The sequence below is a fragment of the Scyliorhinus torazame genome, chromosome 14 (assembly GCF_047496885.1).
Source record: "Scyliorhinus torazame isolate Kashiwa2021f chromosome 14, sScyTor2.1, whole genome shotgun sequence".
NCBI lineage: Eukaryota > Metazoa > Chordata > Chondrichthyes > Carcharhiniformes > Scyliorhinidae > Scyliorhinus > Scyliorhinus torazame.
In genome coordinates, this window is record NC_092720.1 from 145,522,834 (window position 1) to 145,542,819 (window position 19,986).

At 58.7% G+C, this 19,986-nt stretch overlaps 1 protein-coding gene across 6 annotated transcripts in view; it reads left to right on the forward strand.

Annotated features, from left to right (window-relative positions):
- The window catches only part of LOC140390084 (solute carrier organic anion transporter family member 2A1-like), a 578,748-nt gene that overhangs the window by 519,830 nt on the left and 38,932 nt on the right, over nucleotides 1–19,986 (forward strand). For 4 of the 6 annotated variants that reach the window (XM_072474981.1, XM_072474978.1, XM_072474982.1 and 1 more), the window contains one exon: nucleotides 7,776–7,945. The exons of the other annotated variants lie outside the window; for them this stretch is intronic. In XM_072474981.1, coding sequence (XP_072331082.1) covers nucleotides 7,776–7,945 — 170 coding nt within the window. The remainder of the gene's footprint in view (nucleotides 1–7,775; nucleotides 7,946–19,986) is intronic. 6 annotated transcript variants of the gene reach the window in all.

Sequence of the window (19,986 nt, forward strand, 5' to 3'; positions counted from 1 at the left end):
TGTTCTCCCTATGTCTGTGTGGGTTTCTTCTGGGTACTCTGGTTTCCTCCTACAGTCCAAAGATGTGCGCGTTAGGTGAATTGGCCATGATAAATTGGCCTTTGCCTCCAGGGATGAGCATGTTAGGTTATGGGGTTACAGGGATAAGGCAGGGAGGATGGGTGAGTGGACCTGGGTAGGGTGCTGTTGGTTGGTGCAGACTCGATCGGCCGAATGGCCTCCTGCACTGTAGGGATTCTATTCTAGTCTTATCTATTCTATTTTTAGCTTCACAAATATGCACATGCAAAAATGCAAGAATGGCACAGAGGCATAGTGGTTATCGCTGCTGCCTCACCGGACCAGGGAACCAGGCTCAATTCCAGCCTTGGAGGACTGTCTGTGTGGAGTTTGCACTTTCTCCCCATGTCTTTGACATGGTACCGCATGGTTCTTCTGGGTGCTCTGGTTCCTCCTACAATGATGTGCAGCTTAGATGGATTGGCCACGCTAAATTGCCCCTTAATGTCCAAAAATGTGCAGATTAGGTGGGATCATGGGATTACAGGGAAACTAGGGTGGTGAAGTGAGTCTAGGTAGGGTGTGCTTTCAGAGGGTCAGTGCAGACTTGATGGGCCAAATTGCCTCCTACTGCACTGTAGAATTCTATGATTCGTAAGCAATGAAACAGCTTTTAAGGTTAACGCAGGTCCCTTTAAACACACAAATTGGCTGTGGTCACATCCACTCTCTACTCTGAATGTCTATGGATTTTTCCTGAAATTTGTTCCAAATGATGCTTACATCGAGAGCTGACTTTTCTCACTGAACTCTGACTGGTGATTTTAAATTCCGCTTTCAAAAAGCCACATTTTCAAATCTCCTTTTAAACAATGCTTTCTCTCCGTAGTTTGGATTTAACGATTCACCCCAGGTTTTCCAAACTGCGCTTTCAAACAAACCTTCCCCTCCATAATATGCAATCCAGCATCCAGGTTTTACAACACACCCTTCTGGATTTCTGCTTGACTATTGCACCAATTGTTCACAATTGCTTTAACAATTGATTGCTAGACTGTATTAACTTTTCTTCTTTTCTCTTTTAATTCTAGTTACTACAAATATCTCTTTAATGAGAACACTTCATCTGCTTTTCCTTTGAATTCCCCTGAACTAAACTTTGGTCTCTATTTTCTTAACTTCAGTCTTCTTTAGACATTCTTTCTGCCCCAATTCCCTGGTTATCTGGACTGTATCTGTTTCCTTGGGACGTCTGTCTCCCTTGTCCTCTCCAGCATGTCTTTTCCTGGCAGCATTGAGAGTTGTTTATTCCCCTAGTGTCCTATCTTCAACTGCAAACAAATTCAGCTCAAACTAAATTTAAAAAGCATTTCTACCTTCAAAGGGTCTAAGTTGCTAAGCAATGACAAAATGCTTCTGCAATTTATTTAGTGTTTAACACCGTAACCTTCTCTACGAACATTTGGAACTTACCCTCCCCCACACATGTAAAAAACTTTGTCCAGCATCAATTGATCGATGCTTCCTTATGCATCAAATTAAACCAACTTAAAGCTATAGCTTATTTCTAATATTTACCAATATAAATCCCTTCAAACCACCTTTGTTTTCCTCACCACTGTATTACTTTTTGCCCTCCTCTACCTCACCACCAAGCTTATCGACTCTTCCAATGTTGCTAAATTATCAGGGGCGAAATTCTCCCCAAACGGCGCGATGTCCGCCGACTGCCGCCCAAAATGGCGCCAATCAGACGGGCATCGCGCCGCCCCAAAGGTGCGGAATGCTCCGCATCTTTGGGGGCTGAGCCCCGACATTGAGGGGCTAGGCCGGCGCCGGAGGGATTTCCGCCCCGCCAGCTGGCGGAAACGGCGTTTGTTGCCCCGCCAGCTGGCACGGAAATGACATCTCGGGGCGGCGCATGCACAGGAGTGCCAGCGGCCGCTGACAGTTTCCCGCGCATGCGCAGTGGGGAGAGTCTCTTCCGCCTCCGCCATGGTGGAGGCCGTTGCGGAGGCGGAAGGGAAAGAGTGCCCCCATGGAACAGGCCCGCCCGCGGCTCGATGGGCCCTGATCGCGGGCCAGGCCACCGTGGGGGCACCCCCCGGGGTCAGATCGCCCCCAGGACCCCGGAGCCCGCCCACACCGCCTTGTCCCGCCGGTAAATAGCAACTCTAATTTACGCCGGCGGGACAGGCAATTTCTCGGCGGGACTTCGGCCCATCCAGGCCGGAGAATCGAGCGGGGGGGCCCGCCAACTGTCGCGTCCCGATTCCCGCCCCTGCCCAATCTCCGGTACCAGTGACTTCGGCAACCGGCGGGGGCGGGATTCACGGCGGCCAACGGCCATTCTCCGACCTGCTGGGGGGTTCGGAGAATGACGCCCCAGATTCTTTATTGAACACCTTATCCAACATCCAATGATCACAGAATTCCTCCACTTAAATATTGGGAAGACTGACATCATTGTTTTCCATTCCGACCCATTTCCGACCCTGGACGCACCGACCCTGGACGCACCGACCCTGGACGCACCGACCCTGGACGCACCGACCCTGGACGCACCGACCCTGGACGCACCGACCCTGGACGCACCGACCCTGGACGCACCGACCCTGCACGCACCGACCCAGGACGCACCGACCCAGGACGCACCGACCCAGGACGCACCGACCCTGGACGCACCGACCCTGGACGCACCGACCCTGGACGCACCGACCCTGGACGCACCGACCCTGGACGCACCGACCCTGGACGCACCGACCCTGGACGCACCGACCCTGGACGCACCGACCCTGGACGCACCGACCCTGGACGCACCGACCCTGGACGCACCGACCCTGGACGCACCGACCCTGGACGCACCGACCCAGGACGCACCGACCCAGGACGCACCGACCCAGGACGCACCGACCCAGGACGCACCGACCCAGGACGCACCGACCCAGGACGCACCGACCCTGGACGCACCGACCCTGGACGCACCGACCCTGGACGCACCGACCCTGGACGCACCGACCCTGGACGCACCGACCCTGGACGCACCGACCCTGGACGCACCGACCCTGGACGCACCGACCCTGGACGCACCGACCCTGGACGCACCGACCCTGGACGCACCGACCCAGGACGCACCGACCCAGGACGCACCGACCCAGGACGCACCGACCCAGGACGCACCGACCCAGGACGCACCGACCCAGGACGCACCGACCCAGGACGCACCGACCCAGGACGCACCGACCCAGGACGCACCGACCCAGGACGCACCGACCCAGGACGCACCGACCCAGGACGCACCGACCCAGGACGCACCGACCCAGGACGCACCGACCCAGGACGCACCGACCCAGGACGCACCTTCCCAGGACGCACCTTCCCAGGACGCACCTTCCCAGGACGCACCTTCCCAGGACGCACCTACCCAGGACGCACCTACCCAGGACGCACCTACCCAGGACGCACCTACCCAGGACGCACCTACCCAGGACGCACCTACCCTGGACGCACCTACCCTGGACGCACCTACCCTGGACGCACCTACCCTGGACACACCTACCCTGGACACACCTACCCTGGACACTGACGCACAGGACACTGATGCATAGGGAAGGGTGGACAAGAACCACCACTCCAGGGGACCATGGACTTTGGGTCGGATGAGGAGCACGACACTACGCCACTGCTATCTCCTACACCCTCCACCATTGCAGAGACACTCACCTCGGTTGGGCACTTTAGTGATGAGGCATCTGATACACTAACTGGTGCGCACAACATAGCCATCCCGGTACAGCAGGTGGAAGCAGCAGCTGCAGACGAAGGTGGAAGAGTCCACCCGCGTGCAGAAACAGGGAGAGGTGCCGGTCATATGTGCCACCCAGGCCGAAACCGTAAGGTGACGGTGTCAGACATGGGGAGCAGTATGCAAGGCCTGGGGCTTTCCATGCATGCGGCGTCTGTGGCCCAGAACATGGCTGCCCTCTCACAGGAAGCCATGAGCCAGCAGAAGATAGCAGAAGCGCTCAACGCCCTAGCCCAGTCTCAGCAGGCAATGGCCCAGTCTCTGCAGGCAATGGCCCAGTCTCTGCAGGCAGTGGCCCAGTCTCAGCAGGCAATCGCTGGTGCTGGCCGGGCCTGAGCTCCATGGCTGCAAACTTGCAGACCCTTGTTGATACCAGGGTGGGCCTCCAGGAGTGGCAGCGCCCGGTGTCGGGGGGGGCATCAAATGGTTGGTCCGTTCGCATCCCCAACCCATGTAGAGGTCTGGGGGCTATCAAGCACCCCGAGGGAGGAGGAGTTGCTGAGGCCCGTTCCGGGTCCCCCTGTAGGGGAGGTCCCGGAAAACCGCGACACCTCGGACTCGCCCCCTTCCGTCTGATGTGCATCTGGTCGGCAACGGGCAGGACAGGCTGTCAGCTCCCCATCCCAGTCGTCCGAGCCGCAGCCTGGCCCATCTAGGCCAGGCCGCCCCAGGAAACAGCCGTCAAAGGGATCCCGAGTCACAGGGCAGGAATCACAGGAGTCCACCTCCAGTTCTGCTGTACCGTCTGGGGAACCACCTAGACATAGTCAAAGGGCCCGTAAGGCCAAACAATTAGACACGGGTGCGGGTGCAAGGCACAGATTAGTTATAGGAACTAGGGCACGTGTATGAACTGTTTGTTATTAAATTCATTTTCACACCTACAGAAGCTGCCTTTGTGCTCTGTCCGATGCGTGCAGGGGTGTGGTGTGAGGTGAGCGCCAGTGTGTGTGTGAGGGGTGATAGAACACCGGCCTCAGGCGAGTGTGCCCCCCCCCCCCGGTCGCACTCGCCATCCCCCGGGCAGACGGGACCGTGCGCTGCAGTGTCACGGCCGCATGCAGGGACGGTCCGGGTGGAGGATGGTACTGTGGTCATGGGTCAGGCATTGTCCAACGATGTAGAGCCCAGAGCTCAACCCAGAGCGGGTTGTCAACATTCTCCATGGCCTGCAATAGACACGCTTCCACCGGCGACCGTGTAAGCCCGGCCCGTTGTGCCACTGCTGGATGTGCAATGGAGGGGTGGTATGCATGCGGGTGCAGTGAGGGTGGTTGGTGGTGGGTGTGTGGAGGGGGGTGAGGGTGGTCGGCTGGTGCCATGGTGTGCAGTCTGTGCTCATATTCGGCGATTCCCACGCCCCCCTAGTCAGTGAACCGGGCAGCTATCAGCCTGTCCCGTGCCCGTTGGCACAGCCGGTAACAGTGGGCAGCCTCCCGTCCATGTCCAGCCCTACAGTCCTGACCAATTCCCCCATCCTCATCTGGGGAGCTCTGCGCCTTATCTTGCTGCTCCTCCACGTCCCCCTCCTCTGCCTGCATCACATCGCCCCTCTGCTGGGCTATGTTGTGCAGGACGCAGCAGACCACAAAGATGCGGCCGACCCTATCTGACGGATACTGCAGGGCCCCTCCAGAACTGTCCAGGCACCTGAAGCGCATCTTCAGCAGCCCAAAGCACCTCTCCATCACACCCCTGGTCGCTGCATGGGCATCGTTGTAGCGGTTCTCTGCGTCAGCCTGTGGCTTCCGTATAGGCGTCATCAGCCACGACCGCAACGGGTAATCCCTGTCGCCCAGCAACCAGCCCCTCAGCCGGGGGAGGGGGGGGGGTGGGCATCCCTCGAACATGGTGGGGATGAAAGATTGCGCCAATATGAATGAGTCATGTACACTGCCCGGGTACTGGGCGGAGACGTGCAGGTTCATCATGCGGTGGTCGCAGACCACCTGAATGTTCATGGAATAGGTCCCATTCCTATTCGTGAACACGGCCCTGTTATCTGCAGGTAGCCGCACGGCGACGTGCATCCCATCGATTGCGCCCTGGACCATGGGCACCCCGGCCACTGCAGCAAAGCCCGCTGCCCGGGCATCCTGGCTAGCCCGGACCACAGGGAACTGGATGTAGCGGTCCGCAATGGCATACAGGGCGTCTGTCACTGCACGGATGCACCGGTGCACCGATGCCTGCGAGATGCCGGACAGGTCCCCACTTGGTGCCTGGAACGACCCCGTGGCACAAAAGTTCAGGGCCACCATAACCTTGACGCCCATGTGGAGAGGATGTCGTCCCCCAGTGCCATGCGGTGCCAGGTGTGCCATCAGGTGGCAGATATGGGCGACAGTTTTCTGGCTTATCTGGAGTCTCCTCCTGCATGCCCGGTCCATGAGGTCCTGGTACGACCAGTGGGGCCGGTACACACGGGGCCTCATCGGGCGTCTCCGTCGCCGTGGCACCACCTCCTCCTCCTCCTCGTGCTCCTCCTCGTCCTGTTGTGCAGGCGGCCCTCCAGCCTGGGCGCCTGCCACCTGCCTCCCTGCAGCACGCTCCTCCGCGGCAGCCTCCGCCTCCTCCCCCAGGGCAACATGTAGAAGTGCGGCCAACATCGCTGGGTGATCACCAAACATAACGGCCAGCAGGGGGTGGAGGGTGGGGGTGGGGGGGATAGACGACATGTCATCATTGCCCGGCACTCGTCATCTCCTCTCCGGCACTCGCCCACCCCCCTCCCGGGCACTCGTCCTCTCCTCTCTGGCACCCGCCCACCCCCCTTTCCGGCACTCGCCCTCTCCTCCACGGCACTCGCCCACCCCCCTCCCCGGTACCCATTCTCTCTTCCCCGGCACTCGCCCCCTTCCCCGGCACTCGCCCCGTTCCCCGGCACTCGCCCCCTTCCCCGGCACTTGCCCTCTCCATCCGGAATTCACCCTCTCCTCTCCAGCACTCACCCACCCCCCCTCCCCGGCACTCGCCCTCTCCTCCCCAGCACTCGCCCTCTCCATCCCGGCACTCGCCCTCTCCTCCCCGGCACTCGCCCTCTCCTCCCCGGCACTCGCCCTCTCCATCCCGGCACTCGCCCTCTCCTCCCCGGCACCCGCCCTCTCCTTCCCAGCACTCGCCCTCTCCTCCCCGGCACTCGCCCTCTCCATCCCGTCACTCGCCCTCTCCTCCCCGGCACTCGCCCTCTCCTCGCGGGCACTCGCCCAGCCCCCTCCCCGGCACTCGTCCCCCCCTCCACCTCTCCACCTCCCCTCCACTTCCCCCCACTCCACACACCCCCCACTCCACCCCCGCCCCCCACTCCACACCCCGCCCCCACGCCACCCCCCCCACTCTACACCCCCCACTCTACACATCCACCCTCCACTCTACACACCCACCCCCCCACTCTCCACTCCCCACCCACTCCACACACCCCCTCCACTTCACACCCCCTCCACTCCACACCCCCTCCACTCCACACCCCCTCCACTCCATCCCCCCCACTCCACACACACACCTCCCCACTCCACATCCCTCCCACTCCACACACACCCCCACTCCACCACCCCCCCACTCCACAACCCCCCCCCCTCCCCACCAACTTTTCCTGCGGCCACCCCACGCCGAGACCTACCTCTGCACTGGCCGGCGTCAACCATCACAACTGGTTGACGCCGTTAAATAGGTGGTTTAATTTACGCCGACGTGACCCTGGCCCACCAGCTGGGAGAATACAGGTGGCCCCGGGGCCCATAGCGTCGTGCCGGTCCAGTTCATTATCCGAGGCGGGCGGCGCGATTCGCGTCAGCGTGATTTTTTTGGTCCGGTGAATTTGGCAGTCTGAAGGGGCGGGATTCACACCTACCCCCGGCTATTCTCCGACCTACTCCGACAGGAGTAGGAAAAATGTGAATATTTCTTGGCTTTGCTTTTATGTTCAAGCAGTTGTTGAAGATCCACTCATGTCTTCTTCCTTGTGATCCAGGCGTACAATAACTGTAGCTGCATTCAGACATCTAACAATGAAGAATACGCTCATCCTGGACATTGCAAAGTCAACTGTTCCCACCTTCTTTTTTCAATGGTCTTTAGCATCTCTTTCATTGGAATGGTAGCCGCCCTTTCCCACAACCCTCTCTACATGACAGTTTTGCGGTAAGTGCTTAGAGCTGTGCTTGTATTTCCCTTTGTGTCCAATATTTCCTCTTTAAATCTAGCTCTTGGACAAAGCACCCCTATACTAACAGCGTCTTCTTTGGCTCAAAGTAAATTTTGATCTGATTACACTTCTGCGAAGCACCCGCAGACATTTAACTACATTAATAAGTCAAGACATGCAATATGTGGTCTCTTTGCTAACAATCTAATTAATGCCAGGTACTGCTCATTTCATGGGAGGATAATGATGTGACTGAGGTTGAAGAAATTGATACTCTCATTTATGAGATGTACTTCACATTGAGTTGCTCCTTCTGTTTCCTTCTTTTGGACAATGAGTAACCTGTTGTCAGTTAAATTAGATGGAAGGAAGGCACCTGAACACTACTGGATGGTAGCATAGTGGAAATGTTGTAAGTCTAGTAATCTCGATACATACGTTATGGCTCTGGAGGCATGGGGCTGGATTCTCTGTCGGCGGGATCCTCAAATTCGCTGGCAGTGCACTCACGCCCACAGATTTACCAATGGCATAGGGGTGCCCACAGTGGGAAACACTGTTGGCTGGCTGCCGGGATGGAGGATCCCCTGTTGATGGGGGAGCGCCACACCAGAAAGCGGGTGCGGCGGGACGAAGAATCCCGCCCATGAGTTCAAATTTCTCTATGGTATTCGGGGCATTTTTAGAAATTGATGCGATATCCTGCACAGGATCTATGGGATGGGAATTATTGTCTTCCCCGTCTTGGCAGAGTACGAGCTCGCTCCTAGGACTGGAAGAGCTCTAATTAATCAATGTTTAAAAGTTTGGCCGGTAAGATACCCACCATAAAGAGACCTGGTGGAGATCTACCGGGAACTGTGTATTGTAAGTTCTTTGCTTTACTCAGTGTGGACTCCCCATTACCTTATTGAAATTGGTTCACATGATGTGAGTGTCTTTGGGAAGACCACCATTTATTGTTCACCCCAAATTGCCTTTGAGAAGGTGGCAGTGAGAGGTTTGCTTGAACCACGACAGTCTTTATAGTGTTTGTGCACCTAAACTGCTGTTGGAGAGAAAGAATAGCATGTGGCCGAGAGGGGAACTTGCAGGTGGTGATGTTCTCTTGCACCCACTACTCCTATGTTTCTAGGTGTTGCAGATCACACATTTTGAAGGTACTGTCAAAGGGGGGTGAGGTGAGTGAATGCAGTGCACCTTGTAGTTCGTGCACACTGCTGCCAACTTAAAAGTTATAGAGTCAGTATGACACAGAAGGTGACCATTCAGCACATTGATTCAATGGCAGCTCTTTAGAACAATCCAACCTGTCCCATCCAAAATTCAATCCTTTTAACCATCCAAGTTTATTTCTTTCACATGTCTATCTAATTTCCTGCCTCCAACATCATTGTGGGCAGCACGTTCCAGTCATTTCTGACTTCCGGTGGCGATGATGTGCTAAGCAGACGTGCATCAGGTTATGTTAAATGGCATCTTGATAAACACATGGATAGGAAACACAAAAGTCCATTCTGCTTGGAGCAAAATGGGTTACTTTATCGGAACATATCTGACAATTCAAACTTAAAATTTGTAATTCTCAATTCCTGTAAAAATATAAATACATCTTCAGCTGTTAACAGGTAAGTGTTAATTCTCTGCTTGTTTGAAAAAAAGAGTTGAAGTAAAAGTTTTCAACTGGACGTCATTACGTCACCACCTCTCAGGGGACCCGTTTATTTTAATAATCGCGATTTTACACTCCGATCTCAGAATTTTCCTATCTTCTTGTGTCAGTTGTGTTAGGAATAATTCTTTTTTTTGAACCTGACAAGATGTTTTAATTCAAGATCAATCTAACACTTGAAAAAACACACATGAACATCATTCACACGCATACATATAAACCTGAACCATAACATAACATCGACGTATTCATTTGCTCATAAAGTTCAAACAGTGAATCATTCCTGCTTTTAATTACCGTCATTGCGTTCCTATAAATCAACACTTAAACCTTATATCGAACAATTTAACACACACGTTTCTGGGAAATTTAAAAATCAATCAATTGCCTGCTGAAATAATTAACGGTGTGCTCCAATTTATTTTCCTTTTTTTTTTAACTCCGACAGTGTATTTGGTGGTAATCTTTTAAATTCCTCCCAATCAGCTGAGGAAGAATTAGACTGAGATGGTGGAAATTCTGGATAATATGTAGGTGTGGAATTGGGACAGGGACAGAATTTAAAGGCAATACTGTCCTTGCTGTCATTGTAATCTAGCTCAGCATGACCTAGTCCATCCTTTCCACAAAAATAACATTTTCCTCTGGCAATTTTTGATTCTTGAAAAGCATTTGAATTGTACATGGCATCATTTACTGATTGAACTGCTACTCCTTTAGGTTGCGTCTCTGTTTAGAAAACACAGATTTTAGAATCAAAATCTCTATCAATTTGAGCACATCAAGTTACGAATGCCGTGTACGTTGTTACCCCTTGATCCCAACAAGGAGCACTAGTTTCAATGCATTGGCCACATCTATTTTTAAACCAGCAAGGAAAGCAGACTTTAATGATTCAAGAGTACTGTCATCCCACGACTCCACTTCCCCTGGCAAATTCATTCCTGAGTGTTTTGCCCATACTTTCATAAATCTTTGTACATAATCGAACACATCTTCCAATTTCTTTTGCAGACGAGCAGTAATTTTAGTCCAATTAGTTCTTGGCGGATTATAGCCTAATAACCATTGTTTAAACTGAGGGGTAATAGATATAGGACAGAGGTCAGAGGTAGGTTCTTTACGCAAAGAGTGGTGAGGCTGTGGAATGCCCTACCTGCAACAATAGTGAACTTGCCAACATTGAGGGCATTTTAAAGTTTATTGGATAAGCATATGGATGATAATGGCATCGTGTAGGTTAGATGGCTTTTGTTTCGGTGCAACATCGTGGGCCGAAGGGCCTGTACTGCGCTGTATCGTTCTATGTTCTATGGTCTAATTACAAGCCAGCTAACCTCTATTTGCTGCTCCCCCTCCCCCAATGCTCTTTTGACTTCTCTAAGAAGTTGGACACCCTCCCGTTTAGGGGTTATTACGGTCAAAACTTTAACTAAATCTAGTGGGTGTTCTGTCTCAGTCTCTCGAGCCCCTCCCATTTTGCTGCGGCCAAAGGGGAGGTGCGGGAGTGTGTGCAGGTGGGAGGGGGGGGCGGGAGAGTGTGCAGGTGGGAGGGGGGGGCGGCAGAGTGTGCAGGTGGGAGGGGGGGCGGGAGAGTGTGCAGGTGGGGGGGCGGGAGAGTGTGCAGGTGGGAGGGGGGCGGGAGAGTGTGCAGGTGGGGGGGTGGGAGAGTGTGCAGGTGGGAGGGGGGGCGGGACAGTGTGCAGGTGGGAGGGGGTGAGGGAGAGTGTGCAGGTGGGGGGGCGGGAGAGTGTGCAGGTGGGAGGGGGGTGAGGGAGAGTGTGCAGGTGGGAGGGGGGCGGGAGAGTGTGCAGGTGGGGGGGGCGGGTGAGTGTGCAGGTGGGAGGGGGGTGAGGGAGAGTGTGCAGGTGGGAGGGGGGTGCGGGAGAGTGTGCAGGTGGGGGGGGCGGGAGAATGTGCAGGTGGGGGGGGCAGAAGAGTGTGCAGGTGGGGGGGCGGGAGAATGTGCAGGTGGGATGGGGGAGCGGGAGAGTGTGCAGGTGGGAGGGGGTGAGGGAGAGTGTGGATGGTATCGTCCATCCGCGGATGCCACATGTCAGCCGCCCTGATATGGCAGGACGGTGATGAGGACACGGCCGCAGGTTGCGTGTGGCTGATGGGCACAGGTGAGTGGCACACTGGTGAGCAGTACGGTGTGAAGTGACCGTTGGGCGCAGACAGTGACCAGGTGTTAGGCTGGCTGCGTATCTGCAGCGCGACCAGGCCACCGGGGCACACAGGTATCCCATGCAGCCCGGCTGACAAGGTGTGGAAGAACCTTGGTGTAGCATGTCATTTCTCTGCCCCCCACCACCTTCCTGCAGGTCATCATGTATGCCAACCAGACAGCGATGTTCACTGCCGTGGTTGGAGCCGCAGTTCTGGAGTTTGCCACCCGGCAGCATAGAGTCGGACGGCCCACAGTGCAGATGCAGCGATCGCCGGTGCAGCAGAGGGGATGGCCGCGGAGTGGCCCGTCGTCGACACGCAGGCCTCAGGCGCTCAGGACCCGAATGTACAGGGGGATGCCGAGGGGAACATTGACCGCCAGACGGCGAGGAATGCAGAGGAAGTGCTTGGGGGGGAGCAGGAAGAGGCGGAGGAGCAGGTGGAGCACGAGGAGCCACTGATGGTGGTGCCAGCACGCCACAGGCGTCCAGCAAGGCCGAGGGTGTGCCGTGACAGAATGTCGTTCGAGGCCCTACCAGACTTCACATGCAGGAGGAGGCTACGGTTCAGCAGGGAGACGGTCGCACATATATGCCAGCTCGTGGCGCACCACGTGGAATGGGAGGAGGACACGCTATACCAGTCTCCGTCAAGGTGACGGTGGCTCTAAACCTTTATGTGACCGGTTCCTTCCAGGCGCCGAGCGGGGACCTCTCCGGGATATCACAGGCATCGGTCCACAGGTGCATCAGGGCCATCACCGACGCCTTGTACGCCATTGCGGACAGGTACATTCAATTCCCCGAGGACCGAGCACAGCAGGAAGCACGGGCACGTGGATTCGCCAAGGTGGCCGGGATACCGATGGTCCAGGGTGTCATCGATGGTGTGCACGTCCCCATGCGCCCACCTGCAGACAGCAGGGACGTGTTCATGAACAGGAAGGGCGCGTACTCCATGAACATTCAGGTGGTGTGCGACCCCCACATGTAGATCATGCATGTGTGTGCAAAGTACCCCGGCAGTGTGCATGACGCCTACATTCTGGCACAGTCGTTCATCCCCGCAATGTTCGATGGATGCCCCCCCCCCCCCCGGCTGAGGGGCTGGTTGCTGGGCGACAAGGGCTATCCATTGAGGTCATGGCTGCTGACGCCAATACGGAGGCCTCACACCAACGCGGAGAGCCTATACAACGAGGCCCATGCAGCAACCAGGGGTGTGGTGGAGCGGTGCTTCGGGCTGCTGAAGATGCGATTCAGATGCCTGGACCGCTCCGGAGGGGCCCTGCAGTACCGGCCCGACAGGGTCGGTGGCGTAGTTGTGGTCTGATGTGCGCTGCACAACATTGCCATACAGAGGGGAGATGACCTGGTGGAAGAGCCGGAGGGAGGACCCGACGGCACCGGAGCCAACGCAAACGAGGGGGATGGGGAAGAGGAGGATGAGGATGATGGGGCGCATCAGGGTGGGGGGAGGGGCGCAGGACACAGACATTGCCAGGCTGCTCGTTACGCCCAGGAGGCTGCGCGACGGCACCGCCGGGGACAGCGGGCACGCGACGCGTTGGTGGCCGCACGGTTCACGCACTGTGGGGGTGGGATTCGCTGAACACTGCCACTTGCACCATCACTCCTGTACACGGGCACCACACAGCACCCACCACCACCCCCCCCCCCTGCACCCCCGCATCGCGTTCACGGCAACAATTCAACATCACCTTACCACTGCGGCACTACGGGATTGCACAACAGTGATGATTGTGTAAGCGGGTGTGATCAGTGCCATGTTGAACGATGACAGCCCGCTCTGCGATGAGCTGTGTGCTCAGATTCGCCAGCCAAGGTCTGACTCATGGCTATAGCTGAACCATGCACTCCGGTGGTCACAGCCTTCGTGACGGATATTTCCCCACATGCCCGTGGGGTGGCTGGCATCGGTGTACCGAGGACAACGGTGTCCGATTATGGGGGGGCGGGGGGGGGGGGGAAAGGGTCACCACATCCGGAACAGACCTTGAACGGCTCGTATACCACAACGCCAATCGGGCACCCTCCTGAGCCCCCTGGCACCGGACATAGCACACAGTCTTACAAGTCAAATTTAACAGTGCGTTTATTCGTGTGGTGAACATAGGTGCCCAACCCACTACAACTAAACTGTGCCCTGCACCCGTGCCAACTTCTTACGGGCCTAACGACTTTGCCTTATTGGCCCTACCACTACGTCTAGGTGTGTTCCCAGATGGTACAGCAGGAGTGGAGGTGGACTGCTGTGAATCACGCCCTTCGACATGGCTCCCCTTCGGCACACGTTTCCTTGGGCGGCCCGGCTTCGATGGGCCAGGCTGCTCTGCGGGCGTGCTGGATGGCGTGGTGCCACCCTGACCTGCCCGCTCCCCACCAGATGTGCCAGGGATGGAACGGGGAAGGCCGAGTGTACCGGGACGTCCCTTAATGGAGCTACCGGGACGGGCCCCAGAACCTCCTCCTCCTCGGGGAGCCCGGTGGCCCCCGGGCCTCACTGTGGGACGGAGATGCGCTCGGAGACATGCTCCATCGCACACCTGGCACTGCCAGTCCTGGAGGCCTGCAGCGGTATCGACCACGGTCCGAATGTTCGCCGAGACGGGGCCCAGGGAGTGCCACATTCCTGCCAAGGTCTGTGCAATCTCGACCTGTGAGTGCGCGATGCCATCCATCACGTGCGCCAGGCGGTCTATGCTCTCCGCGACTGACTGCTGGGACTGAGCCATCGCTTGCTGGGACCGGGCCATGGCATGGTGAGACTCAGCCAGGGCCGGAGAGCGGCGGCAATGTCGTGTTGGCTCTGGCGCATGGCTACCTGTGAGAGGGCAGCCCGCTCCTGGGCCATGGATGACGCGTGCACATGAAGCCCAACGCCTTGCAGAACCTGACCCATGGCCAAAACCCCTTCACCCATTGCCTCCACCGCGGACGCCACCCGTGCGGTGTCGGCCTGGGTGGCTGCGATGAGCGGCACCACTCCCTGCTCCTGGACGTGGATGGACTCCTCCAACTGCGTGTGCAGGTCCTGGAAGATGGCCCTCATCCCGTTACTCAGTCCTTGGGTGTCCATACGCATCGGTTGTCCGGGTGGGTCAATTACATCCAGGAACCCGGAACCGTCTGGGTGGCAGCTGGTTGCTGGGCCTGGGCTGCTCTCCGACCGTCCAGCCCCTCGGCTGCTCCAAACTCCAGCTGCTGTTCCGGCTCGGCTGTGGGGTGCGCACCAGACCGTGACCCGGGAGCCTCATCACTTATCTGCCCAACCGAGGTGAGTGTCTCTGCGATGGTGAACGGTGTGGGAGACAGCAGTGCCGCAAGCTCGAGGTCATCATCCGTCAAGAAGTCTGGTGTGGACTGATCCCCCTCATGGCTCGGCGCAAGCTCCATGCGGGCCATGTCGTCTTGACCTCCAGTTTGATACAGCGGGTGTGTGGCCATGATGTGGGCTTCAGCATTACTGTCCACCCTGTGCCCCTGACTAATGTCTGTCCCGGAGGTCTCAGCGTCCCGGTCCCTGTGTCCCAGACTGTGAGATCTGCCCTCCTGTCCAACCAACTGCCAACCTCTGCCGTGCGTCCCTGGGTGCCGTTGCGGTGGGTGGTGTTGCGCTGCTTCCTGGGCGAGACGTCCCTGAAGGTTCGGCCGATGGCCCTGGGGAACATAAAAGATTCGGGGTTCGTTAGACACGGTGGCCCGGGTGTATGGTGGTGGTGGGTGCACAGTGTGAGGGGGATGGGATCTGGAGTGCAGTGGCCAGAGTGTGAGGGGGGATGGGATCTGGGGTGCAGTGGCCAGAGTGTGAGGGGGATGGGATCTGGGGTGCAGTGGTCAGAGTGTGAGGGGGATGGGATCTGGGGTGCAGTGGTCAGAGTGTGAGGGGGATGGGATCTGGGGTGCAGTGGTCAGAGTGTGAGGGGGATGGGATCTGGGGTGCAGTGGCCAGAGTGTGAGGGGGGGGGTGGGATCTGGGGTGCAGTGGCCAGAGTGTGAGGGGGGGTGGGATCTGGGGTGCAGTGGCCAGAGTGTGAGGGGGATGGGATCTGGGGTGCAGTGGTCAGAGTGTGAGGGGGATGGGATCTGGGGTGCAGTGGCCAGAGTGTGAGGGGGGGTGGGATCTGGGGTGCAGTGGCCAGAGTGTGAGGGGGGCGATGACGGGTTGGGGGTGGAGAGGACATGCAGGGTTCTCTCACTTGCTTCTGCGCCTCCGACCTGGCATGGCGCGATCTCCCGGGTGGCGGATCCCCCAGCGAGGTCCAGGGCCCTCTGCTCGTGAATGGTTAGGGGGCGCAGGGACCGGAGAACCCCCTCCGGTTCTCATGCGCTCCCGCTGGTTATGCGCTGTCTTGTCCTGGGGGTGTGGGGGGGGGGGGGTTGGATAAAGCATCACCATTAGGCGGGTATCATCAGGGCATGCAGATATTGACAACATTGTTGCTGGTTCAGGATACAGCACGCCATGGGTTCGCTCCAGGGGGGTCCCGGGGCTCATGTGGGTCGAGTAGATAGTTGGGCACTGTGACCCCCCCAAACCCCCTGTCCCCCCCCCCAACATCGCCCCTGATGCCCCAGTCCCCCCCCCCAACACTCCCAACGCCCCCCCAACCCGCCGTGACCCCCCAAACCCCTGACCCCCCCAACATCGCCCCTGAAGCCCCAACACTCCCAACGCCCCCCCCCCCGCCCAACCCCCTGGGGGCACCCTCATGGCACTTACCCTGGCAGCCCGGGTGAGGTCGTGCAGCTTCTTGCGGCACTGCTCCCCTGTCCGGGGGGTCTGCCCCACAGCACTGACTGCAGTGCCCACCTCCCGCCAACCGTGCCTCACCGCTGGATGGCTAGCGATGCCCACGTCTTGGGCAGAGGGTGTCCCTTCTGTGCTCCACCTCATCCACCAGGGTGTCCAGGTCCGTATCCCAGAACCTCGGTGCGGCTCTTCGGGGCTCAGCCATCTCCTCAGTTCTCCTCCGGGTCCTCTGTGCGCGGTTCGCGCAATTTAGGACGCAGCGGTGCGTCATTCGGGCGTCGCACGGTGACGGCGCGGCCTTCGCGGAACGCGCCCCCGAGGTTCTCGCGGCCCCAATCCTAGCCCTTTTTCGGGCCCTGAATCGGTCGGGATCGGGGCCGTTCCGCGCCGTCGTGAACCTCGACGGCGTTCACGACGGCGCGGCCACTTCGGCGTGGGAGTGGAGAATCGGGCCCCATGTGCTTGCTCTAACCTTGCTTTTGATACATTTTTAACAATGATCTATTCACTACAAAGACCTTATGAAAGAGTCTTTTGGAACAATATTAGCTTTGACCAGCAGTTCACATATTTCTATCTGAAACCATGGGCGAAATTCTCCGTTATCGGCGCAAACAACGACGCAAATCCGACTTGCGTCACATCGGAAAAATGGGTCGAAAGTCTCCGGCCCGAAACGGGCTAGCAGCGACGTAACGGGATCCGCGCTTGCGCAGTGGTTCACGCCGTGCAGCGTCATACGCGCTGCACGGCGTGACGGCTCATAAAGCCGCGCTGCTCCCCCCCAACCGACCGGAACACCCGACCGCAATACCCAACTGGATGGCTGGCCGCCGCTCAGCCCCGAGGTTCGAGTCACGGGATGTGGAGGCGCTCCTGGACGCGGTGGAGCAGAGGAGGGAGGCCCTGTATCCCGGGCACGGCCGCAGAGTTGCCCCACGCCACAGCCGGCATCTGTGGAGGGAAGTGGCAGAGGCCGTCACCGCTGTGGCCCTGACACCACGGACAGGCACCCGGTGCCACAAGAAGGTGAACGACCTCGTCAGAGCAGGCAGGGTGAGCCTCCCCATATCCCCCCCTCCCCCATATCCCCCCTCCCATATCCCCCATATCCCCCCCTCCCCCATATCCCCCCTCCCCATATCCCCCCTCCCCCATATCCCCCCTCCCCCATATCCCCCTCCCCCATATCCCCCTCCCCATATCCCCCTCCCCATATGCCCCCCTGCCCCATATCCCCCCTGCCCCATATTCCCCCTCCCCCATATCCCCCTGCCCCATATCCCCCCTCCCCCATATCCCGCCTCCCCCATATCCCCCCTCCCCCATATCCCCCCTCCCCCATATCCCCCCCTCCCCATATCCCCCCCTCCCCCATATCCCCCCTCCCCATATCCCCCCCTCCCCCATATCCCCCCTCCCCCATATCCCCCCTCCCCTATATCCCCCCTCCATATCCCCCCTCCCCCATATCCGCACCTCCCCCATATCCGCACTTCCCCCATCCCCTCCCCCATATCCCCCCTCCTCCATATCCCCCATAATCCCCCCCCATATCCCCCATATCCCCCCTCCCCCATATGCCCCCTCCCCCATAACCCGCCTCCCCTTATCCCCCGCCCCATATCCCCCTCCCCCATATCCCCCCTCCCCCATATCCCCCCTCTCCCATATCCCCCTCCCCCATATCCACCCTCCCCCATATCCCCCCTCCCCATATCCCCCCTCCCCCAAATCCCCCTCCCCATAACCCCCCCTCCCCCATATCCCCCTCCCCCATATCCCCCCTCCCCCATATCCCCCAAAATCCCCCTCCCCATATCCCCCCTCCCCCATATCCCCCCTCCCCATATCCCCCCTCCCCCATATCCCCCCTCTCCTATATCCCCCCTCCCCCATATCCCCCCTCCCCCATATCCCCCCTCTCCTATATCCCCCCTCCCCCATATCCCCCCTGCCCCATATCCCCCCTCCCCCATATCCCCCCCTCCCCCATATCCCCCTCCCCCATATCCCCCCTCCCCCATATCCCCCCCTCCCTCATATCCCCCCTCCCCATATCCCCCCTCCCCCATATCCCCCCTCTCCTATATCCCCCCTCCCCCATATCCCCCCTCCCCCATATCCCCCCTCTCCTATATCCCCCCTCCCCCATATCCCCCCTGCCCCATATCCCCCCTCCCCCATATCCCCCCTCCCCCATATCCCCCTCCCCCATATCCCCCCTCCCCCATATCCCCCCCTCCCTCATATCCCCCCTCCCCATATCCCCCCCTCCCCCATATCCCCCTCCCCATATCCCCCCTCCCCTATATACCCCCTCCATATCCCCCCTCCCCCATATCCGCACCTCCCCCATATCCGCACCTCCCCCATATCCCCCCTCCCCCATATCCCCCTCCCCCATATCCCCCATAATCCCCCCCATATCCCCCATATCCCCCCTCCCCCATATGCCCCCTCCCCCATAACCCGCCTCCCCTTATCCCCCGCTCCATATCCCCCTCCCCCATATCCCCCCTCCCCCATATCCCCCCTCTCCCATATCCCCCTCCCCCATATCCACCCTCCCCCATATCCCCCCTCCCCATATCCCCCCTCCCCCAAATCCCCCTCCCCATAACCCCCCTCCCCCATATCCCCCTCCCCCATATCCCCCTCCCCCATATCCCCCAAAATCCCCCTCCCCATATCCCCCCTCCCCCATATCCCCCCTCCCCATATCCCCCCTCCCCCATATCCCCCCTCTCCTATATCCCCCCTCCCCCATATCCCCCCTCCCCCATATCCCCCTCCCCCATATCCCCCCTCCCCCATATCCCCCTCCCCCACATCCCCCCCCCACATCCCCCCTCCCCCATATCCGCCCCTCCCCCATATCCCCCCCTCCCCCATATCCCCCCTCCCCCATATCCCCAAGTGAATCCAGCCCTAACTTTAACCTCTGCAATGCACGCGCAACCGATGGCGTGCATTCATATACCTGCCTAACAGTGTTGCCTTTTATCCCTGCCACCCCCCCCCCCCCCACAGGATAAGCGCGCACACAACAATAGGGAGCATGTGAGGACTGGAGGAGGCCCCGCTGGTGAGAGGCCACTGACCGAACACGAGGAAAGGGCCCTGGAACTGGCTGGCGGACCTGACGACCGGGAGGTTGCTGATGCAGAGGTCGGGGGCATAGTAGCAAGTGAGCCACCGACAGCCCGTCCCCATATCCCCCCTCCCCTATATCCCCCTCCCCCATATCACCTGATCACTGCCTGATGTCTAACCATGCATGCTTCATTGTGTATCGCAGGACCAAACGCCCAGGCACCCATCCCCGCAGATGCAGACCGCCCGCAGGATGCCCCTTGGAGGCCACGGGAGACGGAGAGACCCGGACCCTCCAGCATGCGACGCCCGCAGGATGCCCCTCGC